General features: G+C 42.8%; 1 protein-coding gene across 1 annotated transcript in view; it reads left to right on the top strand.

Moving 5' to 3' along the window:
- Positions 1–5,806: 5,806 nt before the first annotated feature.
- The window catches only part of LOC138959733 (rhomboid-related protein 3-like), a 36,067-nt gene continuing 25,844 nt past the window's right edge, over positions 5,807–16,029 (top strand). The window contains exon 1 of the mRNA XM_070331337.1: positions 5,807–6,433. Within this exon, the coding sequence (XP_070187438.1) occupies positions 6,407–6,433 (27 nt within the window). The 5' untranslated portion in view covers positions 5,807–6,406. The remainder of the gene's footprint in view (positions 6,434–16,029) is intronic.

Here is a 16,029-nt window from a genome sequence, read left to right as displayed (position 1 = left end):
CACCGTGGAAGAGGAGGGAGTCGGGTAGTCCTTTGGGATGCGCCGATGGCCATGAAGAGTTGCCAACGAGTTTGCTGCGATGGACAGGGCTGCACTGAATCAAGGGCAAAGAGAAGGCATAGCGAATTGAAAGAGCTCCTTTTGCACTGGCTATAACCACAAAGCGATAACGTACTCACAACCACTATCATCATACAGAACATAGGAAATAGCGGGACCTTTGACTCTTCTGGGGGTGTATAGCACACGGATAAACATGGGTTAAGGCAGTTCTGGCTGGACTGGTTTGCAAATGATTGGAGGGAAAGGGTCAGTTAAGTTTTAGTCCAGTCTCTTGACCAAGTTCGGAGTTACAGAAGATAAAGTGGCTGTGACAATCTTCGATGTCTGTCTATCACGTGCCGTCTACTGGGGGTTTATGCCATGCTGCGGCCGGTCCACTATTTTACAGAGGTAATCCAGAGAGAACGAAAGAGTTTGAAAAAAATGTCTCCTTAATGAGGACCTTCTAAACTCAAGGTTGTAAGTCGTGAAAATAAGCAACAGAGGTAAGTTAGAGATGAAGGTTAAAAGCTACGAGCAACAGAACTTGCATGACCAATTGCTTCTGAAGAAGACGATAGAGAAAAACAACCCAAAACCACACACAAACAAACAAACACACACAAAAGTAAAAAAAGCGATATCAAAAAGTTCGAACTCGAAGTGCAACGCTTCAAAAATCCTGCTTTAAGAAAGCTCGGAAATATCAAACAAATCTTTATTCAATTTTAGTATCGTGACATACAATATATATATGACTGGGAAATGTTTAGGTAACGGATACAGTATTTGTGTTCGCATGTCTTGCAGAACCTTGTATGATAACAAGCTTTGCTACCAATCTCTATAGTAGGGAAATGATGAACGAGCTTTTGATAGGATATCAGACACTGACAAATAAATATGACAGCAAACAAGACGAAAACGAATTACATGGTTCAATTGCAAAAGAAAAATTACCCCAATGGACAAGCAAAACGAGAACATGATCGAGAAGCTCTAGATGCATAGGATTTCAGAAACAAAAAGAGAAACGAAATCTGAAAGCGAATAAGACGTAATCAAATAGCATTTTCGTTGGAAAAGAAAAAGCGACTTCATAAAATAGTTATACGAGGCCAGGAAAGATGATCATTTTGGTGAATACAGTATTGTGTGTTGGCGTGTCTTGCAATACCTGCAAAATTGTTACGTCCAGTAAAGTTCAGCATGTACACGAACAAAGGAAGTGGATATATTGTCAGACACTGGGAAAATGTGACAGCGCGGAAGACGAAAACAAATTGCGATGTTTGTTTGCAAAGGACAAATTACCTCATGGATTGGGTATTCGAGAGTAGGACAGAATACGTTGGGATTGGATGTCAGACGCTGACAATAAGCGAACAAAATTAAGAAACGAACAAAACAAAGAAAAATAATCACATGTTTCGTTAGGAAAAGAAAAAGTGACATATAATGAAACGGACGAACGAGCTTAAGAAGGACGACATTTTAATAGGACGATTTTGAGAGAAGTGACAGCAAAGAAGACACAATTGAAGAACCTGTGTCAGTTGTAAAGGGGGGGGGGGGGGGGGGAGGACCTCGATGGTCTTGGCACGCAACGAACTGGCTCTGCAAGGTCAAAAGAGAGAGCAAAAAAGTAAAAACAAGTCGCGTAAGGCGAAAATACAATATTTAGTCAAGTAGCTGTGGAACTCACAGAATGAAAGTGAACGCAATGTAATTTTTCAGCAAGACCGTATACTCGTAGCATCGTCAGTCCACCGCTCATGGCAAAGGCAGTGAAATTGACAAGAAGAGCGGGGTAGTAGTCGCGCTAAGAAGGATAGCACGCTTTTCTGTACCTCTCTTTGTTTTAACTTTCTGAGCGTGTTTTTAATCCAAACATATCATATCTATATGTTTTTGGAATCAGGAACCGACAAGGAATAAGATGAAAGTGTTTTTAAATTGATTTGGACAATTTAATTTTGATCATAATTTTTATATATTTAATTTTCAGAGCTTGTTTTTAATCCGAATATAACACATTTATGTGTTTTTGGAATCAGCAAATAATGGAGAATAAGATAAACATAAATTTGGATCGTTTTATAAATTTTTATTTTTTTTTACAATTTTCAGATTTTTAATGACCAAAGTCATTAATTAATTTTTAAGCCACCAAGCTGAAATGCAATACCGAAGTCCGGGCTTTGTCGAAGATTACTTGACCAAAATTTCAACCAATTTGGTTGAAAAATGAGGGCGTGACAGTGCCGCCTCAACTTTCACGAAAAGCCGGATATGACGTCATCAAAGACATTTATCAAAAAAATGAAAAAAAACGTTCGGGGATTTCATACCCAGGAACTCTCATGTCAAATTTCATAAAGATCGGTCCAGTAGTTTAGTCTGAATCGCTCTACACACACACACAGACACACACACACACACACGCACGCACACACACACGCACATACACCACAACCCTCGTTTCGATTCCCCCTCGATGTTAAAATATTTAGTCAAAACTTGACTAAATATAAAAAGACGAACAGGAATTTGCTGAAGAAAAGCATTCAGCAAAGGATCGTATCTACAAGTTTTGAATGAGAAGGGACAAGCCACAAAAAAAAAGGTCAAAGTCTAAAAGAGAAACACAGAAGATAAAAACAAATCGATAGGTTTAAGGCTTCTTGTGAGAAGCTGAAATGTGAGTGCATTTACAGGGATTTCAAAAACACTTTTTTTGTAGCCTTAGGGAGTATTTGGAGAGAGAGTATTTTGAGAAGCTGGAGAGAAAGTGCGGCCTGAATTGTTAGCCGCTACACCATGGGAACCAGAAACCGCAGACTGGTCCTTCGGGCTGTGTCACCAATAGTACGGGCCGCGGGCAAGGTGGCGGGTGCAAGGGACACTGAGGGCCCAAAGTGAGGGACAGTCTGCTGAGAGGAGAACCTCACACCTCACCGCCGCAAACTTTGGCAAAATAGAGAGATTGAGAGAGAGAGAGAGAGAGAGAGAGAGAGAGAGAGAGAGAGAGAGAGAGAGAGAGAGAGAGAGAGAGAGATGAGAGAGAGAGAGATAGATTGAGAGAGAGAGAGAGAGAGATTGAGAGAAAAAGAGAGAGATTGAGAGAAAGAGAGAGATTGAGAGAGAGAGATTGAGAGAGAAAGAGATTGAGAGAGATTGAGAGAGAGAGATTGAGAGAGAGAGATTGAGAGAGAGAGAGAGAGAGAAAGAGAGAGAGAGATTGAGAGAGAGAGAGATTGAGAGAGAGAGATTGAGAGAGAAAGAGAGAGAGACAGACAGACAGACAGACAGAAAGAAACAGAGAGACAGACGGAGACTGACAGACAGGCAGACAGACTGACAGAGAAAGAAAGAGAAAGAGAGAGAGAGAGGTGAGAGAGAGAGAGAGGTGTCGAAGAGAGGTGAGAGAGAGAGAGACCAAGGAGGCGAGGGGTGACAATTATTAGGGACCATAGGGAGACACCTAGAGAGAGGGGAGAGAGAGAGAAAGAGAGAATACGGGAGCAGAGAAAGAGAGAGACAGAGAGAGAGAGAGAGAGAGGGAGAGAGAGAGGGGGAGGAGGAGAGGAGCTTGACAATGATGAACCAGAGAGAGAGAGAGAGAGAGAGAGAGAGAGAGAAAGAGAGAGAGAGAGAGAGAAAGAGAGGGAGAGAGAGCGAGAGAGGGAGAGAGAGAGGGAGGAGAGGAGCTTGACAATGATGAACCAGAGAGAGAAAGAGGAGAGGAGCTTGACAATGATGAACCAGAGAGAGAGAGAGAGAGAGAGAGAGAGAGAGAGAGAGAGAGAGAGAGAGAGAGAGAGAGAGAGAGGGAGAGAGAGAAAGAGAGAGAGAGAGAGGGAGGAGGAGAGGAGCTTGACAAATGATGAACCAGAGAGAGAGAGAGAGAGAGAGAGAGAGAGAGAGAGAGAGAGAGAGAGAGAGAGAGAGGGAGGGAGGAAGAGAGAGAGAGACATACAGAGAGAGGAAGGAGGAGAGGAGCTTGACAATGATGAACCAGAGAGAGAGAGAGAGAGAGAGAGAGAGAGAGAGAGAGAGAGAGAGAGAGAGAGAGAGAGAGAGAGAGAGAGAGAGAGAGAGAGAGAGCGAGAGAGCGAGAGAGAGAGAGAAGGAAAGTCTGCCCAGAAGAGAAACCTCCCACTTCTATCACCACAACGCTCACCAAAAGAGAGAAAAAGAGAGAGGGAGAAGGATCAATGCCAGCGCTGGCAGGATCGGAGCTGAAAGTAAAAAGCACCCAACTCACCGCCGACGCACTCTCCTCTTCCTTCATTCACTCTGGTGGCCAAACCATGCCCGGTGCCGGTGCTAGGTCCTGTCGCGCCTCTGAGAGGATATATACTGAGGATTTACCACTGTGAACTAAGACCGGCGATAGTCTTCGGCACTGGATTACCGGCAAAATTGCTCAGAAATGTGCTTACTGCCTCGACTGCAGTGGTTGGAGAAAATGATTGATTAAGTTTATAGTTGCATAGTTGGTTTCTGCGAAGAAGAAATATGAGACCTGGGTAACTGTGGAATTGATACCTTGTGAACTAATTTCTTCGTGTTGCTGTCAATTTAAGTGTTTTGTGAAAAGGAGAAGAAGAAAAGTTAATTCTTTTGTTTTATAACCTGGTCTTTAAGCTAATATCTCGATCACCATAGAAATGATGTGTTGATCACTCTGTTAATCCTGTTATTAGTGCCTTTTACTAGAGTGATCAACACATCATTTCTATGGTGATCGAGATTTTGTTTTGTTATTCTGTACTCTAGTAAAAGGCACTAATAACAGGATTAACAGAGTACAGAATAACAAAACAAAATAAAAAAAATTGATAGAAAAGCGAGAAAGGATTGAATGAGGATCTTGTTACCGAGCAATGATGAAATTGATACCTATATTACCGAGCTTCTTGTGTTGCTAGCACTATTAGTGCTTCGTGACACCGGCGACATTTATTTCTAATGGACACAATAAAAACAAAAGTGTTAGCTCTTGATTTTGAACTCGATCGAGTGTATTTTCTACATGGAGTTTTAGCACTGGATCAATGAGCCTGTCTTATTCCAGAAAAAAAACTAAACGGCATCGTTAGCGAGCAGGAGCGCCTTAGCTCAAAACGACTAATCACCAAAAACAAATGCTTTTTCTGGATTCAAAAAATGGATTGATTGAGGGTTTATGTCACGGGGAGTTTCGAGGATCGTGATACTGATATTTGTATTTTTGAATTTTTAACATTGGTAAGGCCTTATGAAATTACTAGCGATGGATTCTGACAGTTGAATAATTGAAGGTTGTGTCTGCGACGAACATGAAACTGATACCTGCTTCACTCAATGTGTCGTGTTCCTAACCAGTTCTGAAAAGTTCTTGTTTAATACTGGAGAAATTCAAGTGAAAACGACACTTTCTAACAAACACTGCAAGTATCTGATTACAAATTGAATTGATCAAGGATTCTTGATACAGGGTGTTTTAACGATTGTGAAACTGATACCTTTTTGACCCAGTTTCTCGTGTTTCTAACCCACATCGACGAAGGATTTATTTTAAAAACTGGAGAGACATGAATGAAAACGAAACCTTACAACAATGATGGCTGTGGATTCCTAAATACATTGGTGGAGGGATCTTGTTACCTGGTGTTTGGACTATTACAAAATTGTGCATGTGAACATGAGTATTGGGTTCATTGCTTGTGTTGCAGGCACATAATATTGACATTCTTGTGTTGTAACCTTTCGTGACGAAGACTTTTGGGAACTTGAGATACATTTATGAATAAAAAACCCAATATGATTGAGTGGAGTTTGGAAGGAAGTAATAGAGGATTCTTCTTACCTGGATTTTGAACTACGATGAAATTAATACCTTCATTGCTTAGTTTTTGCGTGCGTTGCAGTCTTAACATTTCCTCTATCGAAAACCTCAGGTGCAGCTGAATCTACAATTGATATAAACGTGTTACCAATTGATTATCAAATGGTTTGATCCAAGATTTGTGTCGCCCGTTGTTCAAACGATGACGAAACTGATACCTCTGTCACTGTGTTTGGTGTGCATCAAGCAATCGTAACGAAGACCGTTTCGAATAGGAGCTACACCCACAAATGAACACGACACCTCGTAAAAGTGTTAGTGGTGAATTTCAAATAGGAAAAGCGCAAAGGAACACTAGACAATATAAACGACTTCACAGAGAATTCCAACATGGATTGATCGAGACAACCTAACTTGGCAGCGTCGTAAAAGCGGCGAGTGTAGGGTAAAGTTGTGAAAGAGAGAGCTCCGGCTTCATGAATCATTGATCAGGCGGGTTGATCTGACCGACGAGCGCACTGAAGCGGCACCATGCTGCTGTCTATGGACCCAGAACAGGTAGGTGTCAGCGGCGCCTTCGAAGATGGCTCCTGTCTTAAGAACCCTGAATAATTATAACACATAAGACAGGAGCCATCTTCGAAGAAGGACAGTCTGGAAGTGTCGCTCTGTGGCAGGTGGTCGGCTGGGAGAGGAGGGGGGAATAGGGAGGGGGGGGGGGGGAAGGGAAAGAGGTGAGGGTAGGTGTCAGCCGCGGCTTTGGTAATGACTCGATTCTCTCAGGGATTGTGGTGAAATTCTAACTTACCATCATCAGTACGTGGCACCGGCCCCCGTAGCGCAGTGGTTAGCGCATCGGGCTGCGGGCCGGGAGGTCGTGGGTTCGAATCCCATCAGGGTCATGTGGGTTTTTCGGGCTACGGTCGGCTACTACCCAGACTGGAAGTGCTATGGTTCCAATGGGAAGGCTGGAATCACACAGCCGAGTGTCATTCAATCAATCAATCAATCAATGAGTCTTATATCGCGCATATTCCGTGGGTACAGTTCTAGGCGCTCTGCAGTGATGCCGTGTGAGATGAAATTTTATACGGCCAGTAGATTGCAGCCATTTCGGCGCATATTTACCTTTCACGGCCTATTATTCCAAGTCACACGGGTATAGGTAGACAATTATTAACTGTGCCTAGGCAATTTTGCCAGGAAAGACCCTTTTGTCAATCGTGGGATCTTTAACGTGCACACCCAATGTAGTGTACACGGGGGGAGGTTCGGACACGAATGCGACTTTGAGGGTGCTCAGGTTCTGTATACCTGACCAACACCGCAGTTGCGGCAGTTCTCGGGCCTGGTTGACACCAGGATATATTATGACAGTAAGCGTAGAGTGCTGCCCTGTCACGTAGTCTCAAACCAAATTGGAAATCCATAGCATCATCATTATAATCATCCTCATCTCATTAATCATCCAAAACTATAAAATGGGGAAGGGGGGGGGGAGGTATTCAGCCACTCCTTTGATACTCCCTCCGTTCGGGTGCAACGTCCAGGGTTCTGAAGCACCTCGGGGAGCAGTGTTTTTTTTCTTGGCTCCTGTCACGTATTACTCATAGGTATATTGGCAAGTACCCCTCAGGGGAGTGTGTCTTCCACGGTGTTTGGTCGGCAGTAGGAGCGGGAGTGTGAAGGGTCGCGTCTGTTTTGATGTCTCATTGCAGGTGTTACTTTCAGGTACTTAAGAACGGTCTTGAGTGGTATCTCTCTGAGAAAATGACCTTCCAGGCAGGAGGCGTTAGGCAGGTTTGGGAAGAGCAGAAGAATACGTCGTTTTGGCTTGGATATACCTCCGCTCAAGTGTAAGTTTCAGGCACCCAACGATAGTCTGGAAGTAAATTCTGGAAAGTGGTAAGCTAGGAGCAAGACGAAGGGAGGTTGGTAGATGTCCCCGTGGCTTTATTGAGTAATTTCAGGGGTTAGTCGTAGTTCACAAATGAAGGTCTGGCAGAAGGTATATCCCATCTGGGACAACGAAGGGGGGGGGGGGGGGGGGGCGAAGGCGCATCCCAGGAAGACTGGGAGAAGAGGTGGAGCGAGTAAGTGAGCTGCTGACTACAGCACATGTGTGTTTAGTAAAGTGCCCTTCATTAATGCACAAACTTCCAACCGATTCCAGAGGGCGGCAGGGGTGGAAGAGACCGGTCGCTGACCGAGATCGGACGAGTCCTTACAGGTAGGAGGGCAGGGAAGAAAATCGGCAGTGGAGGGTAATGCAAGTGGAGGGAGGGGGCGCAAGACAATAGATACCTAGAAAGTAACTTTTAAAACCCCAACGAGTTTGGTGTCCCTTGCGAAGGAATAAGAGACGTAACCGTGTAGTCATATTACAGGACGAAATTTGAAGAGGGCGTATTATTGCATAGTTTGGATCAGTTTTATGTACTAGGAGGCCTGGAAACAATGATTTAGAGAAACAAAATTTAGTCTAGGTAACTAAGCCTAAGCCCGACACTTGTCAAATAAAGGCAGATATATTTTTTCGATATTTACCAGCCACGCAACCAATGGCAACGGCAATGACCTCACTCTGATGTCCCGAAAAGAATGGTTCTTCCGGTGTATAATCGTAGAAAATAATTAATTTTGCGTTATTGCGACTGGTCGATCGGACTAAATTAGGGCCCAAACTCTGTTTTTCCAACAGTTTTCAAGCTTCTCGGTCCATAAAATGGATCCAAACTGTGTCACGTTTGCTCGATTCAAATGTCTTTTTATAGTATGTCAGTAATAATAATAATATGGGAGATTTATAGAGTGCTTGACGTTCTCTTAGCGCTTTATACAATTCATTGGTTAGAGGTCAAGGCAGGTGAGGGAGCCCGCACGTTGAACATCTCTCATGCTGGGTATTTTCGTGTTTCTATAATCCACCGAACTCTGACATGAATTACAGGATCTTTTCCGTGCGCACTTGGTCTTGTGCTTGCGTGTACACACGAAGGGGGTTAAATCACTAGCAGTTCTGCACATAAGTTGACCTGGGAGATCGGAACAATCTTCACTTTTAACCCACCAGGCGGACACACGAACTTCCGATTAGGAGGCCGACGTCTTATTACCACCACGCCCGTCAGTACTGAGTTACGTGCCTTAATCGTTCAGTATAAAGGCCAGTTTGCTTGACCTTGACGTTCAAGCGGGTAGGAATTCGTGCTTGTAAAGTAATACAAGTTTAGTAAAATGGCTAGTGCAATCACTGAGCACGTATCAAATCCAGAAACAAAATTAGCGAGCCTCGTACTCCCGCCTCCTCCCTGATCCACATTCAGAATGCATTCCTCACCCGAGACAGTCCTGTCACCCAGCCGTAAGAATGGGGCCCTTGCCATCATAAATCAGACGATTCCGAACGCTTTGCCTTCCACCCTGCATTGATTAATTCACAGCAATTTTCACCATGCATGGTCGCACAGAGAAAGAGCGAGGGGAAAAAAGAATGCACCTTTTCCGTCATAAATTGCAATCGTAAAAGAACGCGCGGCAATTGCAAGTCCGAGTACGAATTCGATTTTATCGCGACGAAGCCGGAACTCGGATACGATTCTCAATCTAAGCTTCTTTCTGGCACGTGAGCTGGTGGTAAAGTCGATAATACCTCTGCCATTCTGGAAACCAAGTGCAAAGTGTTTTACTCTAAGAATTTGATCATAATTATGTGACCCTCCACCACGGAATGAGTCGCATGTCACCTTTGCATGATTTTCATATTTTTACATTTTCCTTCAGAGTTTTTTCCAGTGGTGAAAACCGTTTTAGAAAGGAGCAAAAACTGTTTGAGTTATAAGCCTGTGACTAAAGTGACCCTCACACTGTTACCAGACACTCCTCGGACTTATATTAAGCCTAGCGCAGAACCGCGCGAGGTGACATGCGACTCATTTCGTGGTGGAGGGTCACATATTTCGAATTGGCCAGCCTATGAAGTACTGGGGGTGAGGCGCACGAACCAAAAGTGGATGCCACCCCAACGGGAGAGAACCAATCGCGGGGCCTGATTCGATGAAATCCCAACAAATCTCAATCTCAACCAATCCAACACCGCGGCTGGCTCCCACCCGGTCGGTAACTTAGAGGCAGGATGTGAATTCGGCAGTCCCTTTGCCTTTCTGAACCCTGCTACAGTTAGACTCTGTAAGTTTGGTCATGACTGGAAATAGCCAACCTGCCCGTGACACTACCGGTGTTGCAGGGGTAATGGTGCAGGGAAGGGGGGACAGGATGTTTGGAACGATGAGTTGAAATGAGGATATGCTGGCAAAAGAAAGGTAAAAAAACAGAAAAAGCTCAAACTTGGCAAAAGACCATCCAGAAAAAAGTGAACAAAATGTTTGTGATCGTTGAGAACCTAACTGCCGAATTGTATAACGCATGTGGTCTTAATGTGTGGTTTGCAGTAATTTCTCTTCGATTTTTCTGCAGAGTCTACTTCTGTACATGCTGTTTTCCTCAGCAGAAAGTGTTGTACTATGTCTGTAATTGTGTCAGTAGAGAGCCAAGGAGGAAACCGACATGAGTGGTATGAGTGACACTGGAGAGGATGTTCGTGTAATCCGCTTTGTTCCTTGGGAGTAGCGATCCGACAGGCTAGCGTGGGTGGAGACTGATGGATAGGTTTGAGTATTGGCTGCTCGGAATGGTATGCCTCCTTGCAAAAATGTTTCCTGTCACCAGATGCGTAGCTAAAAATACTAGAATGAAATTAACACGAAATGTATGTGATAGAATTTGAGACGAATATATAGATCTCAGAATGGCAGAGCTATAAATGGTATCACGCTCCAAAATTACCGTTTGTGCTTTCGTTGAGTTCGAAGAATATCATCTATGGGAGAAGTGAAGGCAACATTGTTCATCAGTAGAAAGTTGTGAAATCCGTCACCCTATGGGAGGGGTGAAGGCAAAATTGGTCATCACTGAGTTTGTGTAACACAGGAAGTTGTGAAATACGTCACCCTATGGGAGGTGTGAAGGCAAAATTGTTCAACAAAAACATCTTAGGTCGAACTGTGCAGGGTCAACCGCAACAAACTCAAACCATTCATACTGAATTGCATCTGAGTGACTTATATACCGACATTTTTATTTCTTATTTTCAGCACAGGTGTAGGAAAAAATCATGAACCAAAATGTTATTTATTTTCTAATTTAACATTTGTTTTACAAATGTGACCATGGTCTTTCAAACATACAGTGACATTAAACATTGTTATGTTAAAAAAAAAGAAAAAAGAAGAAAAGCTTTTGTGCACAAATCAGAAAATACATTGTACATTTTACCTACAGGCCAAACAGTGTCTGTGGCTAAGCCCGACCCAGCAAATTGTCAAGAACAGGCGCTTGCATTTGGATGTGTCCAATGATAGTAGGTTTGGTTGTGATCAATCAGAATAATGTAGGAATAAAAATGTATGACAGTTTGGTATGATGACATGTAATTCACATATGCTGAAATATAATATTATACATCATATAATATTATTATGGCTGTTGCCGTGACCATGAAGCCCAACAAAGGTTTAATGTTATGTAATTCAAAATACCAAAATCAAGCACCTATTACGGATTTTGCGCGTGAAGATTGAGGCCTTCGTAAACGTTCAACGTTGGCCAATAATGATTTTAACAATGTTGTGTCGTTTTTTATTATGTTTTATTTGGTTGATCAATTGATAAATATGTCTTCCCAACATATTCCAAATCAAACAGAAATAAAGTCTTAGAGAACTACAATAATTATTGTTGCCGTCAAAACCTTGCAAGGCCTCAACAACTGACAAAGCTTTGTGTGGAAGAATGGGGAAGAATCTATTTTTATGCACAAGGTCAAGGGGTCTACAATAATGTTTGCACGTTTTAAAAGTTGCCGAAAAAAAATATGACTAGTATTAGTTCATTCTGCTTTGTCGAAGCATATCATTTAATACTTAGGAGGATTATCTTTTTTTGTTGTTGTGTGTGTTAAATTCTTGTTTATTATTATTATTATTTATTATGAACGTTTTAATGTTTTGTTTTACTCTAACTAATTTTTTAATGTTTAAAATAAATAAATAAATTAATTAATTATTATTTTTTTAATCCTAGGCCTGCGGCCAGGGGGGGGGGAGTATACCGGTACCATTTGAGAATCAAACCAAATGAGAATTGAACCATTTGAGAACATCTTTTTTTGTTCAATCACTACATCGAAGGCCTGCGGCCCGAGGGGGTTCACATGGTTTGTTTGTTTGTTTGTTTGTTTTAGACCCACACCCATATACACACATTTCACATTTAAACCATTTGTCGGCCCCCTGTCGATATTTATCGACTAAGTTCCTTGTAATCTCTTTGCGTTCCGGGCACTTTAGCCTTGCTGGAAACTTGTGGTGTGTCATTTTTGTTCTGAATGTATTTGTACAGATCTAGAACACGGTTCACGATACCCTTTATTATGCAAACGATACAAAGTCACATGCGATTAATGACAAGATCGAGCAGTTTTCTGCAATAAAGAGTTTTAGAGTGATTTATTTGATAATCGGACCTGCCTTCGCAATGGTGCGGTTTTTCAGCCCAGAACACCTCCTAAATCTTTACCGGGCCCCCAACGCAAATAATCTTGCCAGCCAATCGGCGTCGATAAAGAAAAGTTCAAGCCATTTGGCCACCCAGACTCATTAATGGAGATATAGGTTGGCACTCCTTCAGAGGCTGACAAGCGCCAGTAGTCAAATGCGTTTATAGTACCCACTTAGTCACTTTGAAGAATTTAACGGAGTATGTGCTTTTCGTTTTAGAAGGACAGTCACTGACGAACTCCACTGAATTTGGACAAGAACACTTTTTTAGATTGTGCACGGTTTGTGATGAGGGGGCTAACTTATAACGCCTTGATTTTTGTTATGCAACACTCCTTCTCGGCGTTAATTCTGTCGTAACTCCTCGCTTGGAACATTCTAAAAACTAGAAAATTGTTGCCCAGAAATAATCGTTCTACTTCTTTCCTCGACACATCTCTTTCGCAGAATTGGATTACATGGGCAGTGTCAACATCATTCCCACGGGACTGCGCAATCTCTGACAACATCTTTACCGATGGAAAGCAGCTTCTCCAAACTCTTCGGGCCATAACTCTCGCCGTTTTCTTCCCTGTAAAAAACGGAATCCTCAAGTTAAACAGTTACATAGGCTGCCTCTTTAAGGTTCTCCTTTCTGTTACTGTGTTGCCTATTCATTGGATACAGAGACACAGAGGACGGTCTAGACACTGGCAGAGTGAACATCAACCTAAAGAAAAATATCTTTGGCAGCTTCTCCAAACTGCCTGCCCATAGCTCTCGCCATTTTTATCCTTGTAAAAATGAAATCCTCAAGTAACAGTAAGAAGTTGCCGCCTTGATACTGTTCTCCATTTTTTCCCTTACCAATTAAAAAAAAAAGTAGGACCTACTGTGGGACCTATATAATTGATACACTGAAGGACGCAGAAGACGGTCTGGACCACTGACAGACTGAAAATGCCTCTTAAAGAAAATTGTATTGGTAACTTATGCAACTTGCCTGCCCATAATTCTCGGCATCGATGACGAGGACACGATTACACCGCACAATGATTCTGTGGTGATTTTCTTCTCTGTAAAAACCTGTAGCTTAAACAGCTAGAGGCTGGTCTCTTTAAGGTTCTCCCTTCTGTTATTGTGGGACCTTTTCACTTGATGCAGGGACGCAGAAGACGGTCTTGACGCACAACACCCTAAAGAAAATGTCATTAGCTACAGCTAACTTCTGTAGTTAGACAATTTTCTATGGGGACCGAGGACAAGTTTTTGTGTGTGTTTGGAGTGCGCTCCCTTCCTCCCTGCCAAGACTGTTTTTGTGTGTGCCGAGTAGTTTCCCTTGCTGCCGGCTGGACTTGAAGGCATTTTGTCGCTCAACAGTGAGCAATCACCCCCGTCTGTACGTGCATTCTGCCGTTAACTTCATTTCCATCGATTGACCACAAAAAGGTGTAAAGGGACGGGGGCCGCTTCGGAGGCAAAGTTTGCGGTAACACTTAGCTCTTTTGGAGTGGAGACAGGAAAAAAGAGTGCCCCGGATGTCAACATGGCCGCTGACTCTTGTATCTCCCTGTCTGGTGCTACGGGGCTCAGACTTCATAATCCGATTTTGTCTTGTCAAAAAATGAAACGAAACTTGTATCCGACTTTGATGATGGGGGATAAACATACGGTACCTCTAAAAGGTTTCACTTTCAATGATTAAATTATTGATGAGACGTAAATGTTGCCAAGCCGTGAAAGGGGGAAGAGGATGGCCTACTTTGCGTGTCTGGAACGCATCGTCTTTTTCATCTAGCGGTTTCAGTGTGATGCAAGCCATGTGTCATAGCACTTCCTCGTTGTTAAAAAGAAAGAAGAAAAAAACGAAAATGAAAAGAAAAAAAAGCAGCATGTACTTGTTTCTCTTTTCACATGGCGGTGTGGCTTTGAGTGTATGTTGGCGGAACAGAAGTGGCTTAGTCCGGAGCGTTCGGGGGTGGGGGGGGGGGGGGGTGTTTTGGAAATAATGGACAATTGTTACCTTTTCGGGCCTTCCGTCACTTTGGTCTCTCCTCGTTTTTTTAGTGTTGGCTTGATTAAAAAGAAGTTATTTAGCATGGCCTTTAGTCGTGGAAGCAGATAATTATGGCCTATGGTTCACGAGATGTTTCTGTCCAAAATGAGCGCTGCATAAACACACCCAGGCTCATAATCTTTCTCTGGGCAGTAGCATATCAACATTCAGGGAAAGTTATCGCTTTCCGTTTTGTTCACTGTTATGACGACGCATTATCTATCGTCGAGGACTTGTTTTGTTTTGTTTGTTGTTCTTGTTGGTTTAAACAATTTTATTCAGAACAATTACAGATAACAAAGCCGCATACAATCAATTAGTAAATGGAGCACAACAAGTTCTTGTTGTTGTTGTTGTTCTTATTGTTCATGTTGAGAACACTACAGTCAACGGCTTTCCCGCGCCTACAAATGTTGAGACCAAGACATACAGACACCCCCAGTGAACTCATCCTGTGAACACACAGATACAAATCTGATCGACGCTTCTCGCGCACCCCACGACTCAAAACTTATAACTCCCAAACAGACGTATGTATTCCGGGGCGGTCTCATCGGCAGCAGACGGCAAATATTTGTAACAGACTTTAATATTAGTTCAGTCGATGGCAGCCCTCAGATTGTGAGCAGAAGGGTATGTTCCTGTCTTTTGAGGGTTCTGACTGTACTTATTGTCAACTCCTTTGGGATCCCAGAGGGTCTGGTATCGATTCTCAAAGCCCCCCCCCCTCCCCTGTCATCCCCTCGACGTGTAGTGGCTGTGACATTGCCACATATCTTTGGGGATATATTTTTGAGAGGTTCTTCCAGCCCGTATGAGAGCAGGCTAGCATCTAAATCGAATCTACTTTTTATCTTGTTTTGTTCCTGACTCCTGTGCTGCTTTCAAATTTCGATTTTTCTCAAGGCGGCCATTTGAGCAATGTTGGAATTTTGAGATATTTTCGTCAGATTTGTTTTCTTAGCAAACATCGTGAAGCACAAAAAGAGGTATCACAGGCTGTTGAACCTGTCCGCCTATCTGTCTCTGGGCTGTGTGCTTGTCAGTGTGTTTCTCAATGTCTGTCTCTGAGGATCTGTGCCTTTCTGTACCTTGTTTGGCAGTGTAATTCTAAGATTGCGTGTCTTGTTATCTATGTCTGCGTATTTTCCGCGCCAACCGCTGCCTAACAATTTACAGGCATGATCTTCGGAATATTTTCAGAACGCAGACGATATTATTCACAGTTTAAAATGTCAATGAACAACGATGAAGGGTTAAAGATATTGCCAGTTATAAGAAGCTAACAGATTATCCTGTCAAGACCATATCAATCAGTATATGAAACTTCAGCAGTTGGGTGTTGGTCGATTTTGACAAGGTTAACAGCACACCTGTGAGGCCATTATTGCGATTGGGCCGGTTTAATTCTGAAGATCAATAATACGTAATATGTGATTCTGACTAGTTATGCTAGTATACTCTGTGTGTGTAAGTGTGTGTGTGTGTGTGTGTGTGTGTGT

Source organism: Littorina saxatilis, linkage group LG2 (genome assembly GCF_037325665.1).
Source record: "Littorina saxatilis isolate snail1 linkage group LG2, US_GU_Lsax_2.0, whole genome shotgun sequence".
Classification (NCBI taxonomy): domain Eukaryota; kingdom Metazoa; phylum Mollusca; class Gastropoda; order Littorinimorpha; family Littorinidae; genus Littorina; species Littorina saxatilis.
This window is presented reverse-complemented; position numbering and strand designations above follow the sequence as displayed.